We start from the raw sequence: 24,796 nt of genomic DNA, 5'->3' as shown, positions 1-24,796 counted from the left end.
CGGATAATCTAAATTCTGGCCTATTTTCTTTACAAAGAGAGACTGAACAGATTAGGACGGTTGAATTTAGAAGGGAGATCACTGATGTGGATAGTATTTATAACTTAAAAACATCGTGGTATGGAGAAAGGGAATATAGGATGATAAATTCTTAATTTATTGCAATATAAATAATTTGGGACACCATGAAATTGGGAAGTAGCGTGTTTAACCAGAAGAAAAGGAAGCACCTTTTCAGCCATCATACAACTAAATTGTAAAACTCGCTTCTACAAGATCTTTTGGAAGCCAGCGTTATGAATGGGTTAAAAAGGGGATTAGCTGTATTCATGGAGGTTAAGTCCATTATTGGCTATTAAACACAACTCTTTGGGTATGACATTTAGCTCTAGAAGGCCCTTAAATTACTTGTTAGCTGAAAGCAGAGGGTCTGTGGAAGGGGAAATGTCTCCCTAGACATGTCCTGTTTCCTATGCAGTTTCTTAAGCTTTTGCTTTTTCTGTGTAGTCAGAAACATAATACTGGTTAAATGGGTCTTTGATTTATCCTCTTTTTCTACTTTTCCGAACAGTTCATTTGTGCGCCCACTGAAGTTTAATAGGATGAAGTATCTTACAATATTTAAAAATTCATGTTTGTCACATCACTACTGCACTGTCAGTCTTCAGCTTCATGCGCAACTAGTTATACTTGAAATATTTGTGGCTTACAGTTTAAGTGATATTTCCTCTTCAGGGACATTCTCACATAGTATGATTTCAACAACTGCTGCTTAAATCCTGAGATGTGGATCTTATTTCTAACTTGTCTGATGGAGGTGGTACTAGAAATTTGCACTGTATTTCAATAGCTAATTTTTGCTGAAATTTTTGATTCAAGTTCAGAGCGATTATACGTGTTTGCTGTATTAGATGAATCCAAGAGAAACTGCTTTTCTGTTTTAAATGCAGTCTATGTCAAGCATAGTGGCATATTTCATTTAATGAGATCAAAGATCGTCGTCTAGTAAAAGTGGGGAAAAGCCTAAGACTTGTCATGACAATGGAAGGTATTAAACAAATATTGCATTAGGCAGTGATTTAACAGAGAATTAGTCTGCCTAAAAGCTAATAAATGTTAAAATTCTATAGAATAATCTTAGATTTCTGAAATCCTTAAAATTTAGAAATAAATAAAGTATATATGTTTCATTCAGTCTTTCTGTATACAGTCTGTGCAAATTGTGTAAATCCAAATAAAGTAGAAGCATTATTTGCAAATGATTTGTAAAATTTTTATCCAATGAGTGAGAGGGTAGAGGTGAAATTTCTGAATTTTTGTTGTTCTAGATGTTCTGTGTTTTATTGCAGATGCTAAATGATAACTAGAATCATTAGGAAGATGTACTTTAATAAGCTTAGGTAGCCAAGTTTCTCACCTTCAAAGCATAATGTTTTCACTTGCTGTCCTCTCACATTTTATACCTTTCTTTCTTCTATCCTGATGGAGTAACGATCATTACGGAATGGTCAAGGTATTTTATGTAATACAAATAAATTGATATTTTACATCAGGAAAATAACTTGCAGAAGAGGTTTTTAGAAGAATGCTTTCATGCTAAGATGTTTGGCAGTGTGCTTCTGCAAAAAGTCATTTATATGATACACAGGCAACTAGTGGTATAGGCTAGAGAAATAAGCAAGCTGAATTGCTGATGGTGTAAAAGGTAATGCTGTAAAAACAGATGAAGTTAGTGAATCTTGCAGCAATCTAACAGCTTCTGTATGATATCATAAACTTCCTTAGCTCCAGATAAATTTACTATCTCTTCTCAGTGCATGCTGAATACCTAAATCAGCTGCTGTTGTAGAAGTAACTGACACATTCCACAGTGAAACCTGCAAAGCTCATAAGCTGCAGTGGCTGCAAGACCAAATTTTTCTCTTCAGAAAACCTGGACAGCAAGAACACAAGCTTAGACTAATACACTTGTGAGGTTATAAAGTAAATAAAAAAATTCCATGATGGAGTCAATGTTTCCTGATTAAATGAAACTCTGAAAGACTTCCTAATATGTTCAATTATGGAGTGTGTATATGTATAAATATGTATGTATATAGAAAAATATAAAAATCAGAGCTCTTATTTATGTGTGTGCGTTGGGAGGAGAACTGTGCATCCCATCCCCCAAAAATGGGAAAAGCAAGGACTAGGACTGGGTCCCATTACTTGTTCCAAAAGCACCTAAAATGCCTGAAAGGATCCAGATACCCACTATTCTGGGCACTAAAAAGATAGAAACAGATGAAAGTGATTGATGAACAATTTTGTTACTATATACTTCTCTTGTTCCTTCTCTACCCAGTTTGGAGCAGTTACAGCCTGGATGAAATCTTAGGAAAGTGCACAACGTGCTGAAGTTAATAATAAAACTCACACTGACTTCAGATTATCCCTTTATCCAGTTAGATGCTAAGTGTGGAACCAACCCTTAAAAGCAAACATTCCAGGACTGAATCCGTCTCTCATACTGACTTGTCAGGAAGAAATCACCATAATGTGGTTACAATTTCTCAGTAAAGTTTTGATAAAAATCTTGAAACACTGTTCAACAGAGCAGAATTGCCAGCCTCATAAAGAGGAGTATTACCAAATTAAGATTGTGTTATTGAAGTTATATGTTTGTAATTGTCACTGATATAGTAGACCTTCCGGACTGGGGTGTAGGGGGAAAGTATTCCAGCCCTCTGGGTTTGCAGCCTAAGCAGAGAGAGGCAGAGAATCAGGAGAAGGGAAGCAATAACAAATCTCCATTTATCTTAAATCACTAAAGATTCTCTGTTGGAAGCACAGCAAAAGGACTAATAGGTCTTTAAAAGGAATTTAAATGGGAATAGAACAGAGGCCTACAGAGCCAGTTTGTTTAGGTAAATAAATTACTTCCTTTCCTAAATTTTGATCTTTATATACTTTTTACACACTGAACTCATATATTTATTCTACATTTAGAGGAAGAAAAAAAAAAGCCTATTTTGGAAACTATGCCTAACTTGAATGAAAAAGAAGACTAGCATGTAACGCAGTTCCTGTTTACAGACTTTATTTATTCCTTTATTTTTCAGGTTTTTAGATTCTAGGTGTGAGATCTTGACAGCTTTGCCATGGAAGTTAAAGGTGCACTACATTGCATGAAATTAATAGAGTTGTCAAAGGTTCAAACATCAAAATAATGTTTTAAATATTTTTTAAATCTACTTCATTCAAAATTATGGACTTGAATAAAATTTCATTAAGTCTATACCGTGCACAAGCCAATTTTTTTTTTTTTTGTTATTGTAATGGTTGTGAAAGCTTATATTTTACAAGAAAAGCTAGTAGAGGAAAAGCTAGGTTTTTATTTTTCTACTTCGTTTTGATGAGCTTATGTGGAACTTAAAAGGTCCGTAGGTCCCACATGTTTATACGTTAGTGGAAAGACTGGATTTTTATTAAAATCTAAGGGTAGGGATTTTGATCTGATGTTTCATCTGTGGTCCATGTTCTTCATGAGTAAGAATAAAATGTGTGTATGAGCTGAAGAAAGTTCACTTGGAATCTTTCATACCTGTACATGTTCTCTTAAATTTGGGTAACAAGACTCACTGAAGCCAGTTCGAAAGAAATAAAAATTATTTCCTAGCTACTGTATTCAGTTTGGTTAAAAACAATTTGTCAGTATCTTCAGGGTTTTCCATTTCCTTTTCCAAATCTTCCACATTGTTCTAGACTGTAAATGACTTAGCAGAATGTCAGTTCACTCTCAGCCCATTTCTGTGTTCTCCTGGTTGTACGAGAGGCAGCTTGCTAATGACATCAGGGCAGCAGCGGTGAATAAGAAAAGATGAACTTCTACTCTTCTGAAGGCTATTACAGATGAGGACCCCAACTTGTAGTAGCCATATCTTGAAGAAAACATGAGAATTTACTATTGTTTTTGAAATAACTCACAGCTGTACTCTGCCTGCTATAAGATGGCATGTTCTCACTTGCAGGAAACAGAACAATAAAGAGGCATTTAGTACAGCATGGTGATAGATGGGCAGTCATCTGAAATAGGTGGCAAATGGGTATGTTGTGATACAGAGAGTTATCATACAAGTGTAAGTAAATAGAAACTAGCAAAATACAAGAAAACTGGAGGAAAAAAAAACGCAAAAAGGTGCGTAGTGCTGATATATAAAGGGGAAAAAATGGCCTTGCAAATACCCTTTCAAAAAATTTAGCCTCAGTTCAGCTTGCTGCTTACTGCCGAAAAGAATGGAAGTTAATCAGTGCGTAACAGTCATTAGAAAGAAAATTCACAAATTAGAGAATCTTTGTAGCCTCTTCCGAGAGGCTAGTACAGAGGTAGGAACTACAAGTGTTTGCACACCTGAAAGCTTGTCTTAACTTTTCCTACCATACTAGTTTACTCTATAGCTGTATCTAGCAAAGGTATTGCTTCTACTTACAATTCTTGTTCTACCAAATATTTGTAAAAACCTACATGAAAGAAAGGACGGACTAGAATTTTGGGATGAAATTAAGAGGAAAAAATTAGATTGAATTTGTAGAGCAAGATACTTGATTCCTGATTAACTTGCAGGAGATAGAAGCCTTTTTGATGGTGTATTTATAGTTAGAATGATTATTACTAGGTCACCTGCAGGAGCAATCAATTATGAACTGTGGGGAAAGTAGGCTAAATGTCTTAATTGAGCTCTCCCCTTTTGCCAGCTGTGAGGGTCTATGACAGGAATTACTTCCATGATTTAACTTAGCAAGGAAAATTAAGTATGTATTTCACTTATTCGCAAGTGCAGACTCAAACTCTTCCCTGTAGATACTGTGCTACTTAAGGAATAAGTTTTAAAGGGAGAGTAGGAGTGACCTAGGGTTGGCAATCTCTGAATATGTGGTTCTTCTGAGGTAGCTTGTTTGCAACCATGAGTATTTTGGAATGCGTCTGTTGTCCCCTTAACTATGGGGAAGTCCCTAGTTATATCCTAGGGCTGTGTGAGAATTAATTAAAGGCTACAAAGTAACTTGAAAATCTTAGAACCAGAGGACTGGAAGTGACCTTTGGGTCCTATAGTTCACCTCTTCTGCCTCAGGGAAGGATCAGTTATACCTTAGCGGTTCCTGATGGATGTTCCCTATCCACCTTCTCTGATGGGGGTTCCAGAATCTCCTCGGGTGATCTATTCCCATGCTTCGCTTGTCTTTCTGCTAAGTCGTTTCTCCTACTATCTGATTTTGATCACCTTACCTGAAACATAAATCTACTGTTCTGTGTTGTATTTGCTGTAAATATGGAGAACAGCTTGCTGCAAAGAGAGAGTGAAGTGTGTGTGTGTGTGTGTGTGTCTATTTTTCCCCTTCCTCTCTTTTCCCTTCCCCTTGCATTTCATTTGAGTCTCAGTGCCCAGTATATTTTCTCTTCTTTAATCTAAATAGCTTCCACTTATTCAGTCTTTCTCAGGAGGTTTTACTGATAGGTTGTGCTATTGACCACTTATTTTCTTCTAAAGATTCTTCTGTGGCCCATAACTTAAAGCGCCAAAGCTGAGATTTAAATTAAAAAAGTGCATAACCTGGGTTACGTTTGCTACTGAAAATCTCCTTATCTCAATTTCATCATCTGGCATCTAACTAACATTAATGAATTTGAACACCAGTATGAGACATTATATTGTTACTTTTTTGTTTGTTTTATTTTTGTGTTCTGATTTGAATAGCTAGATTAAACCATGCTATACTATGTCTAGAAGTATTTTGTTGTGAAGATCAAGGTGTGTGAAATGGCTTCACATTGCCTTCAGTCATTAAAAGTATTATTTTGTCTAAAACAGTTCTTGGTACATTGAAAGTTTGATGGCCAGGAGGCTCTCTCTACAGCAGGCTGACACTCGTCACTATTATACCTGTTTCTACATAAGGAGACAGTTCTTATTTCAGTAGTGATTTCAGTTGCTGGCAGACTAATAGATGTTCAGTTGTTGCCTGCATGAATGCCTTTGACTTTAAATAAATAAATAAATAAATAAATAAAAGTACACCAAACCATCATAGAAATGATTATGAAAAAGTCTGGAAAAACGACACCTGATCTTGCTGATAACAATGGACTTAGAGTTTTATGACAAGTAAATTTTACTGCAAACTGATGTCAGACCAGAAGAAACATAATAAATGAATATTTTAGTATAACAGTTATCATTTTATATCTGTGGTAGAGATTAACCTACAATTTAAGTATGAACAGTGCATATTCACTAAAAAATTACAAACTGAAGAACAGGTCATTTATTTGGTGAGCTCATTGTGAGCCAGTGGTGTTCCGTTATTGGATATGAATGCAAATGTAACAGCCAGAAACCAATGCCTTGCATATTATTCATAATTTTGACATTATGTGGTTATTAAGTTGTACAGGCTATTGAATTTAAAAGGCTATTGCCAAACTGGCTACCCACAGAAAAAGGGCATATTGAACACAGAGACATCTGCTCCTGTTTATGAAATAACATTGCAGAAATTCGGAACGTATCACACTAATACAGATGTTTTTTATTATTCACTAGTTATAATTAAACACAGGTTTTTTTTTTTTTGTGGGTGGTGATGAAAGAGTGAAAGCAACCTCAGAGGGGGGAAATGTTTCAGATTACGTAGACCACAACTGACTATTACAGAGCAACACCACAAACCCTGCACTGGCTTGGATTTTCATACTGTAACGGTGTATTCAACCCGTGTTTGCAAACCACGTTCCAGCAAAACCTCCTAATGTTTGTAGCTGGCTGATCAATGGTGTGTGCTCACTGGTTGAGGTGGTTTGCAGTTCAGCTGGTGACTGCTCATGTAATCTGTGGCTAGAGGCAAAGTATGCAGATGTCGGTCTTCCCTGACTGTTAATGTTTGGGGCAAAACTATTCATGACAGTTATCTGTTTAGGAGACCACCCTTTGGAGGGGGGAGAAGTGGTATACAGGGAGACAAGGCTGTCTTTCCAGAGCTCGGTTTGAAGCAGCTACACACTAGAGTAGGGCTGGACAGGTATGGTAAGCAAATGGTTGTGGATTTAATCTTACTTAATCCCTTTTTATCTCATAGTTGAGATGATATGTATGTGTGCCTGTTGATAGAAAGGTTATTCAGAGTATAATTTCATGAAACTGTTAAAGGATGTTCATTTAAAAGAATGCTCCGCATGTTAATAGCCGTGAGAATTGGGCATTAGAAGCCTGCTTTGACTTATGATTCATCCAGTTGGAGAAACGAAACAACAGAGGAACTATACGTTTAATGAAAGTGGCTCATGTTTTTATGCTGCGAATTCAAGCGCTCTGCCCAGTGTGAAATGCTGCGAAATCCTGGCTACAGCCAGCTCCAGAAATGGCTGGAGCTTAGGGCAGCAGTCCACAGGAGATGGGGATGAGTGGCTGGAGCTTCCAGCCTGTGTTATTACTGCCAGCTACAAAGTCAGGATGTTTAAATATGTGGCCGCTGTTTGAAGGGTTGACTCTCCTTACAGCGTGAGTTCCTGCCCTTTCTACTCCCTTCTAACTGTATCAAGAGCACCTTCGGGGCTATTCTTTCTTTCCCTTTCCTTGTCCCGTTAAATGATGAGTCTGGACTAAGTAGCATTGAATATGCAAGACTAACAATTTACCCTATCTTACTGTTAATGAATTTAATAGTGATTTCCATGAGTGTAGAATTGGGCGTGTCATCTCTAATAGTTCTTCCCTTGAAGTATTTTTGGAAGAGCATTAATAGGCAAAAAAAAAAAAACCCAGTGATAGCATAGGAGTTAACTATTGCAGTATTTTAGGCTCATTGGAAATTAGCCTATCCTCTTATACTTTTGTTTTCCTAAAAAGTTCCACCTTACCTGGGAGTTCCTGAAATATTTTTTGCAACTAGACTCTGCCACAAGCAGTTTCCATTGTTCAGGCATTGGAGTGGAAGAGAGTGGCCGGTGTCTCTTGACCTAAGTTGTCATTAAAAATGACTTTACCTCCTAAATGTGTTTGAAATAATAGTTTTCCATCTCAACATTTTAAAGTTTTGCATTGAGCAGTGTTTTCCATTGCTGAGGAAATCTTTTCCTCTCTAGATAGTCCAAAACCAGATTTTGGTCTGAAGGGCTGATGGTTCTAGGAGACTCTCATATACTAGCAGAGTAGACAGCCATTTGGCAGGGAATGAGTAAGAGAAATCACTGCCTGCATAGCTGCAGTCACAGCCAGTGAAACGGAGAGAGAATGGCGTACAAAGGATATTAGTACTGTCTTTGTATTACAGTGTGAATTCCGGTTCCTAATTCAGTCTGCTATGTCTACAGGTTCCCCAGAGGATAGAGGAGCAGAGAGATGCATCTGAAGATAGCAGTGCAGGAATCCCAGGCATGTGGGGAAGTTGGGGCCCCTGGTCTGCCTGTTCCCGGAGCTGCAGCGGTGGTGTGATGGAGCAAACACGGCCCTGCCTCCCAGCCTATTACCACGAAAGGGGCTACCGAAGGCCAGGGCGACAGTACCCAGCCTCAGAGAGAACTCTTGCTCATCAGAATTCACGCCATCGTGAAGACCCACTGACTGCTTATCCTGGCCATGTCATTTCTGCCATCCGTACATCTGTGCCACTTCACAGAAATGAGGAACAGCTTTGGGCTGGCCTCCTGGCTCCTGTTTCTTCAGGAGGCCGTAATAACAGCCATCTGAGCAGAGGAGCATTAAGAGGCAGCCGGCATTCTCAGTCCCAGAGGCATCACACCAAGCCAGAAAAGAGGTACACTGTCTACATTTTATTCCCGTTATGAATGATGTATTTAAAGAATGGCATACAAGACCAGAGTCAGCCTTTTTTTTTTTTTTTTTTTAAAGAACATGTTCCAGCAGATGGAAATTCTCTGGTGCTTTCCCTCTCAGCCCTCTTTTGAGAGGTGTTTGGAGTGATTTTTTTGAGGGGAGTTTAAAAGAAAAAACTTGCCAACTACTTCTTTAAGACTCTTAGGCAAAATCAGTCAACCATAATTCCCTTTTTAAAGACATCTTACTGGCCCAAATCAAACGAAAAAAAACGTTACCTTGAGACAATATTCCTACTAAGATAGCATGACTCCCCACTGCCGACGATAAAGACATCCTGAGCCCCTCAAGAAACTCTCTCCATCTTAAAGAAACTTTGAAAATAAGGATTAACCCCTTATCCTCCTGCTTGTGACAGTGAAGCATAAACTTCAAAGGGTGCTTGAGGCAAGCTTTTCAAATGTGGATCTCTCTAGGTATTGGCAATTTCCTTTTGTTGCTGCTTTTTTCTTCCTTTCAGCCCCATAGAACTGGATAGTTTAGGACTTCTGAGTGTAACTTTAACATTGCACTGATTATCTTACAAAAATTCAGAGCCTGACTGTTAATATGACTGTGTTGAGGTAAACGTCTCATTTCCTTTTTCTGTTTTCCTACTTAATCATTTACTATAATGTTTTATTTCTCAACTGTGCAGAGTAACAGATACAGGTTGTAGTACATAGCTGAGTTATTACTAGTATTGGAAGCTTGGCCTTGAACCGTCGGCACAGAGTCATTCAAAGCCTGCTTGTTCCAGCCCCTTGGCACCTCCAGCCTCCAAGGGAATCCCGGCTGGCCAGAGGCTCTGCAGCAGGGCTGCTGGCACCGCAGGGCTTCCTCCCTGCAGGCTATCCCTTGCTGCTCTGGTGGCCTCTGCAGGCCAGGAGAGACTGGCACAGTTTGAAGCAACCACTGCAGTTAAGAGCTGGAAAATGAGAGGACAAGGGGCAGAAAATAACATTAACTTTGTGCAGAGGAGAAGTTACGTTGTTAGGAGCCTTGCAATATGGAATATTAAAAGGATTGTATTGTCTGTTGTGTCTCTGCTTTCCTGTATGATGGGAGCCCTTTTGTTTTTGATAGTTCTTGTACTTTCCTAAGCACAGTGCCAACTACTGCATCACTGCTGATCCCCCCCACCCCCACCCCACCCCACCCAAAATACTGTGGATTTAAGGTCAGTGTATGAAGCTTATTTACGTAATGAGTAATTTCCATCTTGTGTTAGGAGGCCCTTGGTGGTTTTAGAGCCTGTTGTATTGCATAACTTTCAGATGCCTTGCTAGTGACTGTAAAAACAGAACGAAGACAAAAAGTGTTACTTGAAAATGAGATGTAGTGGAATGACAAGCCTTATAGTTTTCCTTAATTTTACAAAGTCCAGAGTGCAAATCTTTTTTACAGAGGCGATTGCTGTACCTATCAGTTATATGGAAAGTTAAATTCAAAATGTAAGGTACTGTAGATATGATTTTTGTACGGTAGAACAATCTTCAATGTTCACTAAGTGGCTAATATTGAGAATTGGTTTGAGGCTATTCAAAAAAAAAATATATTTTCCTAATATGTACAGGCAGTAGAAACCTGTGAGGATGTTCTTAATTACTGTATCAGACTTTATGTAAAAGCTGTAATTTTAGCAGGCTTCCATAAAACAAGAGAAGAGGGATTAAGATTTGTGACTGAGATGAGCTCACATTTGACAGCATGGTAAGATGAAACTGGTTGGCTTCCAAGGCAAATACATTTTGACAGCAGTGGAAGTCCTTCAAAGCAGCAAAATATATGTGTATCTTTTAGCAGCAAGTGGAAAAGTTTTCTGGCTACTTCCAGGCAGCTGACCAGAAAAGCAGAAAAATTGGAAAATGTGAACTCTATAGCTTAATGCAATTAAGAAGGTAGAGGTTTACTGACCTAAGAATGGAAAAAGCTCTCTTGCAACTGTAGTTAGATAATTTAAAAGTCTGTGAAGGTGAAAGGAAGAAAACAACTCAGAATCTTCACAAAAATATTAGTTATGATTTTTTGAAGAGAAAGAAATATGAGTAACATATTGTGGTATGTAACCTGAGAAGGAATCGCTTGAAATATTGCAGATGTTAACGGTACGGGTACGGAACAATAATTATTTCTGCATACCTTCTACAGCTGTAGATGGCTCTTCTGTTCCCTGTTACTGTTTTCACGGCCTCAGAGGCATTAAATAGAAATTGCTGTGCTCATTGCAGTTGCACTCAGTGTGTTGGGATGGAGGGGAGATAGATGTTACTGTGTTCAAATCAAAAGATGGGGAAATGCTTCCCATGTTTGGTCATTTTTGAAACAAAACTATGACTGACTTGGAAAGACAAGGTAAAGGCTGTGAAAGACATACAGTTGAAAAGATACTAACTGTTCAGTTTTTTGTTTTGTTTTGTTTTATTTGCAAGCAAATCTCAAAATATACTTGCGCAGTGACATAAGAATAAAAAGACAGACTATGGAGCCCTGTAATAGTATATTGGGTAAAGATACATTATACATGTGCAAAACACACTTCCGTCTTGTCTTTGTATGTTATATGCAGAATACCTGTAGGCCTATGTGAAAGCCAAGTATTACAATCTGCAAACGTGGCTTAAAAGCGTTCACAGAAATCTTAGTTCTAAACGTTAGACAGACGCAAATAATAAAACGAGGCTTGCGTCAATTATTTAACGCTTTTAATAATCTACTGAAAGTTTTAGGGAATGACAAAGAGTTAAGGTTACCTCATCATGTCTTTCTGTTCATTATTCTCTGATTCCTAAAATCCCTGCCTGTGAAGTACTAGATTCCTGGTGTAATCTTTATTTCAGGAAGCAGAACAGTGCAGTGTGGATCACAGTAGCTGTGAGTACTACATCAATAGTAACTTGGGGAGGGAAAGATCAAGTCGTCTTATTCTGATGTAAATTTTTGCACGCACTGAAGTGCTGTGGAAGTAAGAAACTACTAGAGCCAGTTGGAAAGTGATTTTTCTTCCACTGAAAACGTAAAAATGTACTGAAGAACAGAAAGTTGAAAACTTACAAATAACTGAAAATGTCAATTCAGTAGTACCATTGTAATATCTCCAAAGAAAGGTCACCCAGTGTTCCCCATTTTGAGTCAGATTCTTAGGGAGAATTATACGTTTCATGATAAAACCAAAGAGCACTTTGGCTGCTCTCCAGACACAACTTTTTAAACAAAATGCACACAACTATACTATACTTTGGAAACAAGTTAAAAAGTTATGCCATCCGTGTTATGCCAACCATGCACAGCGCTCTGATAGCTCTGAGCAGTGCGTGCTTCAGGGTGTGGCCCTCTCTCAGACTCAGCAGTACTTTTTCAAGCGTACTGAGAACTGATGCTTTGTCAAGTAAAACATCATCCCCTAGCAATTTTAAAAAATCAAAAAAAAATCAGTGCTTAAAATTAATAATATATTTAGTTAGGGCTTACCCTTTAAAAAGATTTGGTGTCCAAAATTTTGACAGTCATGTAAATATTGGCAAGAGAGTTAGGCCCGTCTTTAAAGAAGTTACATCCTGAATATCAGAAAATTAGTAGCAAAAAAATCAGTTAAAAGTCGAAGCCACTCTAGAATTTTTTTAATCTTGATTGGAATCACATCATCATACATTTTAGAAAATTTTTTTGCTGCAAATACTCTTCACACTGTGACCAATTTTTTAAAATCTAGTTTTATCCATTCTAATTTATTTTACTAACATGAGGCTTGATTTTATTACTTAATGATTTTTAAAATCAAATCTGGCTTTTTTTGAATTAGGGTGCAAAAACATCTCAAATAGCATTTGCCTTTTTGGCTTTAGCAGAAGGACACTGCAATACTGGAATAAGTCCAGCAAAAGACCACCAGGATGGTTAGGGAGCTGGTGTACGTGGAGGAGAGGCTGAGAGCGCTGGGTTTGTTCAGTCATAAGAGAAGGCAAAAGGGGGATCTTACTGTCTTCAGCTACGTAATGGGGGACTTTAGAGAGGGCAGAGGCAGACTTTTCTGAGATATGCACCAGTAATAGAGAGGCAACAGACACAAGTTTCAAAAAGGGAAATTCCAATTAGATGTAAGGGGAAAAAGACTTTCGCTGTGAGGGTGATCAAGCATTAGAATAAGTTGCCTAGAGAGGTTGTGGAATCCTCATCCTTGGAAGTGCTGAAAACTTGACGGGACAAGGTCATGAGCAACCAGATCGAACCTGAAGTTGGCCCTACTTTGAGCGGGTTGGACCAGGCAGACCTTGAGAAGCCCCTTCCAACTGAAGTTATTCTGTGATTCTATGTCTGAATAATTTTGAGTGGCAACAGTCACCCAAGTGAACTGTTTCTAGCCCACTGACTGGTACCACAGTATGCATAGTCATAAATTTCAAAACACCTTGTCTGTGCAGAGGGCATTGAAATTTTCAGCTTCTGATATCCAGTTCACATGTGATTCAGTTAGGCTGAATCCTGGGCTCCCAAGGAAGCTGAGGGGGGAGGGATTTGAGGGTACCTACAGTAAGAAGCCTAATTACAGAAAAAAGTTTAAGCCCTCGCCTTTTCATTGTTGTGCTGTAAGTAAAGTTTTTCTGTAATTCAAGTGGATTATGAAATCATAGTCACTGGAATGACGATGGAAACACACACACATGCACAAAAAGCTGATGGTTCTCTGGGTTATCCACTTGGAAATGAAGGGGGCTCTTCTCAGCTTTGAAGAGCTGAGTTCCCATTAGCATTAGCATTTTTTTTTCCCCTCCCATTTCATATAGGTAAAATGCCTGGAGCATGCCATGCAGTAAGAACAAACAGGCAAGAGGGGATAATGTAAAAAAATCAAAGCACTTAGACATCTTTAAAAAGAGGCACTTATGGAAAAGTAATTAGGGCATGCAAAGGGATAGCAATGATTTAAGAGAGAAAACACATCTCGAAAGGAAATATTGTTCATGGACTAGTTTTTAGCACTTGTTAAATGTTGTATTTTCCAGTTCTCTATTTTGGTGATAGAGAAGGCAAAGCCTCATTTTTACATGCACATGGTGCCTTAGGCTCCAGGTAGGATCTGTTTCAGTGTGGGGCTCACCGATTGAAATCACGTGGATGGACCCTCAAACCGCAATTTGAATTCTACAAGCTAATAATCAGTATTAAAAATACTTGGATTAGACTATTAGGAGGTGGTGGCTGAATGTGCTTGCTCTTTTTTTTTTTTTAATTATTTTTATTTGGTTTCAGCTATCTCCAGCTGGTGTTAAGATGCTACAGTTGCCACAACCTCTTTCTCTACAAGTAGGCTTTCACAATGGAGGCAGAAGTGTGTGTCTACATCTGCAAGTGCTAAGTGTGCTTTGGGCTGGATTAACCACCAGCGTATGTGGTTCTTACTAGGGGAAAGAACAATTTCCATTTGTCACTAGAATAATGAAATAAGTAAAGCAGGCCTATATAAATAGTTCAAGTGTAAAGAAATATGTTAATAAGGAAAGAGCTTCCCTAAAGCTCTTTTTGTATTTGGAAGAGGAACGAGAGGAAAGATTTGCACTGAGGAAATAATCCAAAAATCATCAGCTTCTCACACTGCTATAGCTCTGTGGTCTTTATTCTGGTGCCAGCAGGTGACGTGAAAGTCTGCTGTGCTGTTTTGTACCCTGTGTAGGGTCAGCTTGCAGAAATAGAACATTTCTAGGCCTGTGAGCAATGGAAAGGAAGAGTGCATCACTGAATGTAAAAACAGTGTTTCCTTTCTGAAGGTATTTCTTTTGCCCCCTTTTACAGTTGCTTTTACCAGCAAATGTAGGTCGCTCAGTTGGCAGGCCTAAAACTAACCTTTAAAGGGACAATCCAGCTGTATTCCCGTAACCAATATAAGCATTGTTAGCTGCATGTTCTGTTGTAATTTCTGTAACTTCTAGTCAATTCCAGTTTGCAGAGGTGGACAAATGGGTAATTGCTGGCCTCTCCGGTTCATGAAGGTAGTTATTTTCTCAAGTTAACAGGCTTTATATTTATTGGTATAGGTGTTTGCCTTTCTTAATAATTGGAACGGAAACCCAGCTCAAGTAATTAACCATCCCTGCTTTCATTGTTTCTCTAACAATGAAAACGTGATGCATTTTAGCCCAAACGCAATAGGGGATGTAAAAGCTTATTGGGGGATGGCAGGTAGGTGTGCAAGGGAAAGGCAGAGGGAGAAGGATTTGATCCTTCTCTGAGGATAAATTTTCCAGAGAAATCTACGAGCGGAAGTAGTATATCAAAGAATTGATTTTGTTAGCGCTCAGGGGATTTGAAGCCATATGAGGAAGATGTTTATTTTCCTTCTGAATAAAATTCCAAACAGGTTCTAATAGCGGTAGAAATCTCCATGTGAGGTATTTCCTGAGAAAACGAATAGCTAACTGAGGTTATTCTGGTCTCAGGTTGACTTTATGCTGTCCCACCTATCAGGTTATTAATCCCCATAATATGCTCTTGAGTCTCACTTATTATTGCCCAATTAGTATCAATTTTATTGTGTTGCTATGAACACACTTTAGAATGGTATTACCAAAAATAAGAAGCTAACATGAGACTACAGTTGCAAGCCGCTCTAGAAGCTTTTCTTAATCTCATTGCTGGACATTTCAGCCCTCTCTGAAGTGGGATGACTGGGGGAGGGGAGAGAAAGTGAGAACACTGTTAGCATTCAGTCAAATATGAAATAATCCATTTTATTACCATTTTACCAATGAATTATTATGTAGTCAGTAAGGGGCAGAAACAAAACCCTGCTGCCATCATAGCTGCAATGCCCGGGGAAGAGCATCTTGACGCAGTCATGGGATGATTTGCATTGAATGTCTGTTGTGTCACCTACCAACTACGTGGTTACATGATTCTGTAAAACCTTAAAGATAGAGCCAAGGTGCAAAACTTGTTATCTCACAGCTGAAATTCCTTGGTTTTATTCTACTCATAGAAAAAGGAAACTGCTGGATTTGGATTCAAATTCCGGAATGCTATCACAATTTTGAAGAGAAATGACTTAAATGAGGTGATATAGCAGTTGCTGCGAGATTAGTAAAAGCCAGTATAAGAAGTTTATATACTGTGCTGGCTTGAGGTATCAGTGATGATGTCTAAGGATGGAAAATTGCATTTATGATGGTCCATATGTGTGTATCTTGCATTAATCCAAACTATCGAGACCTGTTCCCAAGTGACCACTTATTTAGTGACCTCTTTAATGAGCTTGTTTTTATCAGAAAAATTTTAATAATTGTTTGCCCACAATATAATACAGAAATGACAAAAGAATCGGCCTTGTATTTTAATACTGTTTCCTTATGGAAGATACGCTTCTCAAGCATAGTTGGTTACTCTGTCTCTTCTGACAGTTAAAATTTTTAGGTCAAATATGCTCACAATACTGACTTTAAATAAAACACGACACATGAAGTTAAAGCTCTTGAATCCTTTTTTGATTCTTATACTGAATTGAATCTGAATTAAATTTGTGAAATTTTTTTGGAAGGAAAAGAGTGTTAGTGAGTATCCAAAAATCATATTGTAGTTACCAAAAATTGCTAAAGTTATCTGAAATGTAAACCAAGCTCTAGTTAGTTACATTGTTTTCATGATCTTGATAATGAAAGTAGGAATGCCTACACTGATTTAATTGCAATGAAATGTACTGATGGAGTGAGAATAATATACTATAATGTGACAAAAAAGTTTATGTTGATGGCTCTGCTTTCCAATATACAATATATTCTCGGACGGGGTAGCTTGACTTTCCTGCGACCAAACATTTGATAAAGACAACTGCTTAACACCTTAAGGCTATTTTCTAGGTCAGCAAGCAAATAGCATGTATTTTCATAACATAAAACAGAGTCAAAGAGCTCCCTTCTTTCAATCATATTTAAGTGATTTTCTCCAGATTGATGTAAAGCTGGTGAAAGGTGAGTGCAAGGAATGCAGATCTGCACAGGGCTATGGTACAGTAATGAGAGGTGATACGTAGTGAGGTTTGCCTCAAAAGAGTAGAGTGAATCAACCTGACTGTTAAGAGTCTCCTTTTTACGTAGCTGGAAATATATTCCCCAGGACTACTAAATCATTCCTTTTCATTAGAAATGTTACTTACGTCAGAATTTGCTGAAATGTCATGAGGTATAAATGTGATAGCAGTTATGTCCAGGATAAGACAGTTGATTTCGTGACTCGATCTTAAGAAAAGGGGGTGAAAAATGTGTGGTGGACAGTCTTTTTGAAATAAACATTGTTAACTCTGTGCCTAAGAACATATAAAACCTGGGAAAATTTGAGAATAGCAGGAGGGCTAGAGATCAAACGATTGAATAGGGCAGTTTTAGGCCAGCTATAGTTTTGAATTGTGGAGGTAGTGCCAGGGATTAAAACTGTGTATCTGAAAATATTTTAAGGATAATATTTTAGGAGTTATAAAAATAATGAATTGTGTTTTAAGAAAATATATCCTGTCCTGTTAACAGAAGCATATGTAATTAGGACCCTTTTTTCCTATTTAAAGCTGAAATTCTGTCTCTGTAAAGATTTCTTGGTCTCCCTTTCATTTTTTCTTATTTATATGTAAATTTTAAAGCTTGGAACAATATTGTAATAACTTCATTGCTGACAGGAGCAGCTAATAACTCATTTTTGATTCTTTAGAAAGAAAATCAAGGCAACTCTAACTATATTAAGTATGTAAATAGGTAGTGTCCTTTTAAAGTTGTCAGTTGCAGTAATACAGTGCTGCTAAATAGATATTTTGCTGTGATCTAAAATATTAAGTTAAATCTTGCTATATTTGTCTAGAAAAATAGATATAATTAATGTAGAATACATGTAATTGATTAAGGTAAACAGGATTTGGCTTATTAGCTTACACCTCAGTTCTTTATAGAAACTTGGAGGGCTCTACATAGGGTTCTTTAATTGGAAGCTCACGAAGTATAGCACGTTTTCAATTTGTTGATTTGCTTTTTAATGAAAGGAAAAGGAGGGTGAGGAGCAAAGAATAAAAATTCTACTTAATTTTCCAGGACGTGATCTTTTGAATAGTGACAGAATGCTCTGTTCCCTGAAAACTTTTTTTGGTATCTGACTTTACTGGCCTTAATGCAAAAGTAGAAGCAACAATTGCATCAATTGCAAAAAACAATTGGAACAATTGCAAAAAAGTTCCAGCTACAGAATAAAGGGTTCAGTATTACAGCTTACCAAGAGGTCCCTATGGCCTAAAGGCTCAAGCACAGACCCATAAGCCTATCTCAGTATTTTTCCTTATAGGATGAGACAGCAATTTGTATCGTTATTGTGAAAATTTCACAATCTTGTGAGAGTTCACCAATAAAAGTGTGATGAATGGAATCAATACAGTAGCTGATTTAAGGAACTGAAGTAAAAAACAGTGTTCAAATAAGTGATAATCTTAACGTGTAAGAATTGATGAGGGGCTTTCGAAGATGGAAAGGGGAAATAGGTTATTTGAAGTGAAGCTGGTTTCAGGATGAGGAGGTGTAATTAAAATATGTGTATCCCTTCACCTCTATTATTTGTAAAAACTAGGGGGGTGAACAATTATATTTTGAACTTTTTACAGAACTGAGATGGTACAAGGGAAGGCAAAATGTATATATGAACAGCACAGGAGTGGTCCAGTTGTCTCTTATGCAACTCTAGGGAAGCCAATCATAGCGTTCTTGTCTTGTATACCTTTTATGTAATACACCGTCTTTACTCCAGTGACTTCAGCGGACCGTCTATGTGTGACTGGTACTGAGCTCAGCTTTTTGTGTTGAAACCAATCTGCTTAAATTGTTGCATATTTTTCTGACCTGAGTGTCAAGCCTGCAATATCAGGCCCTTATCATGGGCACATTATATTCAAAGATGTTTAAAAAGTTCGATACCTTAAGGGGTCTCTGGTTTCCATGATGTATCACCAAAAGCTGTTTAATTTTTGCAGCATTGACAAGGTTATGACCCTGATAATAACCTAGTTGGCAACAAATGTGTAGTTTCAGAAAGAAGCGTCTAAAAAGTAAAGGTTTCCACCCTTGCCCTGAAATGAAAACAAATGAGAACATCTCTTACCAGGCACGTTGCGTGGGTTATGTAAGATTTAAGAAACATAACTGTAACATGTTAGAACTGTGTTTCTAGTTCTCTTCTTGTCTGCTGTCCTAATATTCTCTTTTTTAAAAAAAAAAAATTATTGCATATAAGTAGCTGCCTCATAGTCTGTGGATGATTCTCAGCAAGACGAGTTAGTTGTTGCACGAAGAACATTTTCAGCTGGGGCCTGTACCCTGCCATTCCCTCTTTCCTGTGTGGTTTGCTCAGGCTGCCCTGCCACCCACTGCTTCAGGGATTCCTCTGAAAGCAAATGGCCTGCAATGGCTTAACCCATTGTTTTCCTGGCTTCAGTATATATATGACAGCCTCAAATAAAACAACATCAATTGCCTGATCTTCTCCTCTTGTCTGCCAGCAGATTTCAAGCTTCTAATAAATTCTTTACTGCTTATCATACTGTTTTATGTCCTGTCACCTCCTGTAACTTCAGTCTTCTCCCTCATATTAATCCACATGTGTAATACTAATATCAAGTTAGATGAGACTCTTAGCGAGTTACAGATTTCAAAGGATGGTTAGACATTTTCTGCTTATTGTAGCTCTAGGCTACTGCAGTTTGGCCCCTAAATCTAGCTGTCAGTGGAAAGTTCTTTTTCCCTCAGCAAAGGATATGAGGTCAGTCCAGTTTTGCAGAAGCCTTTGTGACTTCTTATGTATAGAGATTTTTAACGGTGCCAGTGAAATCATTTTACTATACATTAATCACTGTAAATATTAATAGTTATTCTCAGCACCAGAGTCCAGGTATTTCTGATTTTTCTACTCACTTTGTGTACAAGAGCATGTTCTGTTTAAATTTTTCTTTTGACATCCTTCTAGCTTACTTGGCAGGGCTCCATACCAGACTTTCTGTATACCAGAGGACGGAAGTATGTTAACTTCTTGGCACGCTTTATGATGGTCCACAGTGACAGTGGGATTCAAGGCACCAAGTGCAGGGTCTTGCAAAATGCATTTTGGTTCCTCTGTCGTCAGTGTGCCAGGCAACTCGCTTGCCAGTGTGCCTGGCTGACTTGTAACCCCCTGTTCCTTCCGAGTCACAACGGGGTCAGAGCTGAAGCGGAAGGTCTGTGCTACCTTTACATCCCTGGCTCTTCTGTGGTGAAAGTAACTTCCTTCCCTTGTTGTAATACTACTTAGGGCGCTCACTGGCCGCGTTTTCTGGGTCAGAAACAAAATTCCTCTCTTTCTACGCAAGGTGAATGAATGTGTTTTGTAAATTCTTGCTGTTAATGGACAGTCCAGTTTTCTTTTGTCCCGGCTATTTTTATGGGTTTTGTTTTGTTAAGTAATGATCACTGAATGACAAACTCGATCATCTCTCTCATTTATTAAATGTGTGGGTTTTTAAAATATGCTTAGTGTAGATGTGTTACACCATATCAGAAGGGAAAAGAGAAAATAAGCTGATGTTTTGTGTGAAAGATTTAAATTTGAATTAAAGTGGAAATGTTTTATTTAGCTCTGGCTTCTAACACTTGATAAATTATTAGTGATTTCGGTTTTTGAGTGGCATGTTGCTGGGGCCTTGAACTATACTCTGAAGGTATCTTGGTCGTTTGGATTTTGTGTTTGAACTGCTTTGGTTTAGAAACTCAGTTGTCTTTATAGGATTTGACTAGAAATGTTATATATCCTCAAAGTTCCTGTCACTGAGGATGGGTATGTACAAAGTCCCCTGAGATAAGGGGAGAATGTTGCACTGAATGAGTCAATTTGCTAGCATATGTATTAGATAAAGATGAAGTTGGAAGGCTGGACTAATGTTGTGGCCTTATGCAAGGCTGACCGTTCTGCTTCTGAGCAGGAGGACTTGTCTGTTAATTCCAGGGCAGAATTTCTGTTAAAGGAGGTCTCTAAAGGTTTTGGTGAAAGCTCCAAAGTCAATCTAAATCTCAGCAAAATTAAGAGAAAGAGCTCAGCATTTGTAATACATCCGGTCGAACGCTCTGTGATGAGATGGCATTGTCTTTTGTAATAGTGGTTGTTCTGGCTGGGTGTGCAGGGAAGGAAATGATCTCCTCGGCTTATGGAATATTTTCTGTCAATGGAAATGAGTAAATCTGGAAAAACATCACTAAGTCTGTGATTCTGGAGCAGTTTTTCCTCCTCCTCTCTGGTGAAGCTAGTGGCTCAAGGGTGTTACCTTGGGGAATGGAAGTCCCAAGAACATTAATTACTCCTTGAAAAGGTAAAAGGTTGGGAACTGAAAGTGGAGGAAACTGGCAGTTTCTTTGGGTTCACTCTAAGAAGACATTGTAAACGTAGCACAGCAAGTCTTTTGTAATGTCCTCAACAGCCTTTTTGCTACTGCTCAACCTTACAGTTTTTCATTTACAATAGAAGCAATATAACGATACTGAGAGGTAAGTTGAGTGAGATGCTGCAAAGCTAATGTAAAATACATTCTTTATGCTGTCTGCCATCAGAAAAGAAAGTAAGTTAGTTATGCTTCAGATAGAAGTAAGCCAGGGAACATCTGTTAAGAGAACTGTGGGAGAAATGTAAGGAGAAAGGAGCTGATGAAGAAAGGGGAAAAAACGAAGAAGGTGTGTTGGAGAGGGGCTTTGTAAAGAGCACTTAAGAGAACCGGTGGAGGCCCAGGAAATCTGTAATCTTACTTGCGCGTTTTAAAGATGCTGCATATCCTTGGTTCAAAGGGGGTTTCTATGCAATGTAAATAGCCAGCCCATCAGTTAAGTGAAGTACTTCATTCTTAATGAAACTCAAGAACGCTTGAGGTTCAAAGCATTATTCTTAGTTCATAAACTGTGAGGCAGTGATAATACATTTATTTGCCTGTCAAGTGACATGTATGCCTATGGCTAAAATTAGAAAAAGCTACTACGGTGAAATTCCTGTTCATCACTCAGAAAGTACTATGAGGGCCCAATTCTCAGTATTCTCAACTGACTTATCCTGAACATGAGAGGACTTGTTAATAGTTAGACCAACAAGTGTACTAGCTAATAATTATTATTTTAGAATGTTTTTGCTACAGTCCTTACACTAATAGCATGAAAACTGATTTCTCATACTTGTCTGGGCAAAGGTATTTTTGAAATCGACACTATATTTAGGTTGGCTTCAATTTAAAGGTGCCCATCTTTTCAGTTATCAAAGCACTAAAATAGATGTGTTTGAACGATCGGGGAGGTGCGCGTGGGTGAATTAGGCCTAAGAAAGGAGATTGCCAGATCTACATTAAACAGCTGTTATGCTTCTACTTGAGATAAACACAGTAGATCAGAGATGTCTATTGGCTATGGCCGGACAGGAACCACTTAACGCTGCTACTTGCCTTGCAACATATATTTTCTGTTAAGTAGTAATTTACCTTTCGATGATAACTCTGTTCCTGATGGCACTTTCTTATCCGCTGTGGTTGACAGTATTACATGCAGTCTTGATCCTGACTGATTGCAAGTAGTGCTAAATACTTCTTTTCCTCTTCTTATCCCCTGTTTGTCCTCTTCAGTCCAGTAAAGATATAAGCAACTCTTTATTATTGAGCACTTATCTGGTACTATGCATAGCAAGGTAAGAAACGATGCTTATAATATGCCAGCAGTTTAGCCAGGGAGCCTAACAGGTGATAAAGCTGATGAGATTTACTTATCTTTGGCAGTTAGATGCTTTTCCTTCCTTTCTGCTGCTTCTGATTCTTGAAGAAGTGTCCAGGGCCTTTGTCCATGCAAAATAACGCAGAAAGTTGCTGACGGATATCTTTTTATTAGAAGCAATTAACTAAAAGGCCTGTCCTACATTAAACAGTTTTATTTGCATGACTGCACCAGAAGTAGCAGAAATCTGACTGACATAAAATTATGCAGCCAGAAACCCTATGTAAAAGTAATTGGCATAGCATATGAGCAACCTGGGAGCATGTGTTTTCTCAGCCTGATTTTGGCTGATAGAGAAGGAGTAACTCTCTTCTGAATGAAACAGTTGGAGGATATGAACCCAGGTCTCCCAGTCCTAAGTCAGTGTCCTAAACTGTAAAGTATGAGAGCGAAGCTGCCTCTGCTCATCTGAGGACCGGGTCTGGACCCTGAGAAGGAAGTATGCTTGACAAACCTATTAAATTTCTGATTAAGAACATTCATTAACTGGTAATGAAAGTTACCGAATTAGCGGAATAGTCATGTTAACTTGTTTCAGCTGAAAAGGACAGTGCTTTTGAGGAGACTGATCTAGATGGTAACTGATAACATCCTAAAGGGACTAAGCATGTGCGAAAGGAGCATTGAATTAACACAGCTGAGAAACACTGAGTAATCCTTGGAAAGGATGATCTGAGATCAGCAATTAAAATACCTTCCCTTTTTCAGATGATTATGAAATGACTCTACCAGGCTTCTTTTTCCTGTTACCTGTTTGTCAGGCAGTTGGTGTTTTCTCCTCTGTGGGAGTTAGGTTCCTCTTGATTTTTTTTAACTCTTTATTGCATAGTTAAATGAGCAGCAAAATATTGGTGTGTTAAATGCTTCAGTTCTGAGTTGATAACGCTCCTGTTCTAACACCAGTGATTGACTTACCTGCTGGAGTTCAACCCTGCAGTCGTTCTCATGGCCAGTGTTCCAGCTTATAGTTTTAATACCCAAGTAAATCCATGTATAAACAATATCTGCTCCATAATGACTGTGTTTAACAGAAAGAGTATAAAATTACAAATGCTGTTTTCATAGAGGTTACGTGGAGAGTTTATATTGATGCATTCACATCCTAGGTATGTCAGTGCAGTGCAGTGTGTTGCAGGTTTTGGAAATATGTTAGAATCCTATATGATTCTAACTCTGTTTTGGGAACTCTTCTGCTAGGAGGGATATTGGGCTGCATTCTGCCTCCAGACTCATGTAATTGTTTCCCATTAATGCCAGGGGAACCATAGACACGTAAAGACAGAATCTAGCACCTTTCCAGATAAGCTTTGTCAAAGCTGTGACTAAAAGTGAGATCTTGCTCAAACTGGATTTCTAGAGCGTTTGTCTGAGAGCTGTTGACTGTGGGTCACAGAGTCAACTTTACTCCTCTAGCAACCCATCCTCAACATCTTGCTCAAAGGCTCTTCTTACCGTTCCAGCATACCTGAACGTTTATAGTTGACTGCTGTGAAACCTCCATTTAGCTTATATCTGGCTAACTAGGCACAAGGTTCAGGGGGTGCTGCCACTTGCTGATTCTTTCTTCCTCCTTAGCCTGTTGCATTAAAGGAGACTGCATCCTGGCTCTGACCTGGGTCGTGATGGTGTGTATGATGCCCTTTATCTTTAGCCTAGCAAAAAGTACAGTGCAGAATTCTTCAGAGTAAACCAAAAGAGAGGAGTTTCCCAACCCTGCTGTGGTGAGGAGTGAGTAATGTGGGTCACAGGAACGGTAGGTAAGAGCAAGTCCTTCTGGCAACTCAAAATTCCTCGCAAGCCATCAGTGCTTGGCCTACTTTCATCTCCTGCAGGTAGCTGCATAAAGCAAATAGTGTTGGCAAGCTTAGTTAAATTCTAATTATTAAGTTAATGAAAGTCTTTGATTTTTTTTTTCCTCCCTGTTTCCTTCTCCTGCTTCCACTCTCCCTATTATTTTCCTCTCTTGTATGGATCTGCATAACAGTCTCTCCGTTGTTACTGCATGACATCATCAATTCTACCCGATGCTCCCCAAGAAATATAAAAGCTATGCTGCCAAGCTATTTTTACAGGCTTAATTACATTGCAACAAACTGCATTCCTAATTTCTAAGGATATGGCCAAAATTGAGTGAAAGGTGCTTTAAGGCAAAACAAACAGCGTGCT

At 38.4% G+C, this 24,796-nt stretch overlaps 1 protein-coding gene across 3 annotated transcripts in view; it reads left to right on the top strand.

Annotated features, from left to right (window-relative positions):
- The window catches only part of THSD4 (thrombospondin type 1 domain containing 4), a 428,840-nt gene that overhangs the window by 78,916 nt on the left and 325,128 nt on the right, over positions 1-24,796 (top strand). For all 3 annotated transcript variants that reach the window (XM_068958767.1, XM_068958768.1, XM_068958766.1), the window contains one exon: positions 8,348-8,790. In XM_068958767.1, coding sequence (XP_068814868.1) covers positions 8,348-8,790 — 443 coding nt within the window. The remainder of the gene's footprint in view (positions 1-8,347; positions 8,791-24,796) is intronic.

The sequence above is a fragment of the Struthio camelus genome, chromosome 12 (genome assembly GCF_040807025.1).
Source record: "Struthio camelus isolate bStrCam1 chromosome 12, bStrCam1.hap1, whole genome shotgun sequence".
Classification (NCBI taxonomy): Eukaryota; Metazoa; Chordata; class Aves; order Struthioniformes; family Struthionidae; genus Struthio; species Struthio camelus.
This window is presented reverse-complemented; position numbering and strand designations above follow the sequence as displayed.